The 1,850-nt window shown below is 36.3% G+C and overlaps 1 protein-coding gene across 4 annotated transcripts in view; it reads left to right on the top strand.

Moving 5' to 3' along the window:
* LOC119592570 (tyrosine-protein phosphatase 69D-like) overlaps positions 1-1,850 on the top strand; it is a 29,646-nt gene that overhangs the window by 11,685 nt on the left and 16,111 nt on the right. For all 4 annotated transcript variants that reach the window (XM_037941448.1, XM_037941449.1, XM_037941450.1 and 1 more), the window contains exons 9-11: positions 56-276; positions 993-1,346; positions 1,529-1,707. In XM_037941448.1, the coding sequence (XP_037797376.1) occupies positions 56-276; positions 993-1,346; positions 1,529-1,707 (754 nt within the window). The remainder of the gene's footprint in view (positions 1-55; positions 277-992; positions 1,347-1,528; positions 1,708-1,850) is intronic.

Here is a 1,850-nt window from a genome sequence, read left to right as displayed (position 1 = left end):
TTATTCTCATCATAATTACCATTATGGAAATTGATATTTCTCAATTTATTTTCAGAACCAAAGTTCACCCCCAATGCATCACCAAGAGGAACCACTGTGGATTCTCTCACAGTAGGATGGAGTCAGCCCGATGAAGAGATGAAGGAGTACGTTGGTTACTACCTTCTATCACTGACGGACCCAAATACAGGAGATGCTCAGCAGGCCATGAAACCAGCTCCAGCTTCAGATCACATGTTTACAGGGTTGAAGCCAGCAACACAGTACCAATTCATGGTTTGTCATAGCTATTTATCTGTTAATCCCTAAAAACTGCAATTCTTTAGCTCTCTATTCCTTCCTAGTTGTTATACTTTTGTCAGGGTCAAATTTGGTCTTTATTATTTAAAGAGCTCAATTTTACATGCACCGAAAATGTATTAGTAAATAGTTCCTGAACAATAGATCATCAAGGATGAAGAAGCTATCTCAGTGGAAGAAACAAGTGAACAAAAAATCATGGGTAAATAGGTCTTTATGAAACTGATGCCTTATAATTGTGGAGAAAGTCTGGGGTTTCTTTTTTAATGCTATTGGAAGCATTTCTGTCCTTCATGAAGTTTTCCAAGGTTTATTCAGGTCAGCTGCCACATGTATCACAGTCATCCTCATTTCTGATAGGGCTAAAGCATAGGACTTTTTATTTATAAAACTTCTTGCAGTAAGTTAAAATTTTCACGTGACAGAGAGAGCTAGCTACAAGACAAAAAATATTGAGTGATACTCACCAAATCTTTATCACTTTAGGAAGTGACCTGCAGAAATTACTTAAAGCTCCAGAGAAAGATTGTAATTTATTATTAATATATATTTTGAAATGTGATACCACTTCAAAGTGTAATGCAATACAATAGTAAAAATTATTTTTTATTGAATTCTTTATCTTCTCTATTTTATTTAATCCCATTTCTAAGTGTTTGTCTGTTCATGTATCATTATTATTATTTCCCCAGGTGAAAGCATGCATGGACGTCTTTGCTGATGAAAAGCGTGATTGTGGAAATTTCTCAGCTGCTGTGTTTGGAATGACCCTCAATGGTGTGCCAGACAGGATTTCTGACCTTCTGTTAGAGTGTGAGCACAGTGTAAATAAGGTCCCCAGCACCATCAAAATTCTCTGGCAACCACCAAAGAATCCCAATGGTGTGATTGACCACTATAAAATAGAAATTGTGGAAACTGCATCTTACATCAATGAGGATGGCCAGAGAAGATATTATAATAATGATTATAGACATAATGTTGCTGGATCACTCAGGAATTATACTTTCTACAATGCTCTCCCAAACACAAACTATACCATCAAGGTAGGTCAAAGACTGAAAACATTCTATTATAGGGTATAGTCTACTTTGTTTATTGATGTTTAAAGATATTTAGATTTATCGACTAATAGTTGTTTTGCTTATTCAGAGAGGCCTATAGTATATAAATATAAAGAAGACTAGTGATTTCAGTATTTCATAGAGAAGATGCTCTTTTCCCACAGGTTTATGCTGGCTCGAGGCATCGCTACAGTTCTTCTATGAATGCTGTGTGTTCAATGCCTGTTTGGGTACCAACACCTGAGAGAATAAGTTGGTGGAAATATCCTCATGATGGACGAACTGTTCTTAGACTACCAGTACCAAGGGCATCAGAACGTAATGGAACCATCTGCTGTCACAGGTAAGTACAAGGTGACATGACTTCAGTTTCAGATATGTAAAATATAGTGCCATGGAACCTGTGCAGAAAATTCATTGAATAATATTGTTTTTCATGTCAGTAAATGAAGCATGCAGGATTACAAGACTACTACGGATCTTGAA

This window comes from Penaeus monodon, chromosome 30 (assembly GCF_015228065.2).
Source record: "Penaeus monodon isolate SGIC_2016 chromosome 30, NSTDA_Pmon_1, whole genome shotgun sequence".
Taxonomy (NCBI): domain Eukaryota; kingdom Metazoa; phylum Arthropoda; class Malacostraca; order Decapoda; family Penaeidae; genus Penaeus; species Penaeus monodon.
The sequence above is the reverse complement of the archived record's forward strand: the minus strand, read 5'-3'. Positions and strand labels throughout refer to the sequence as shown.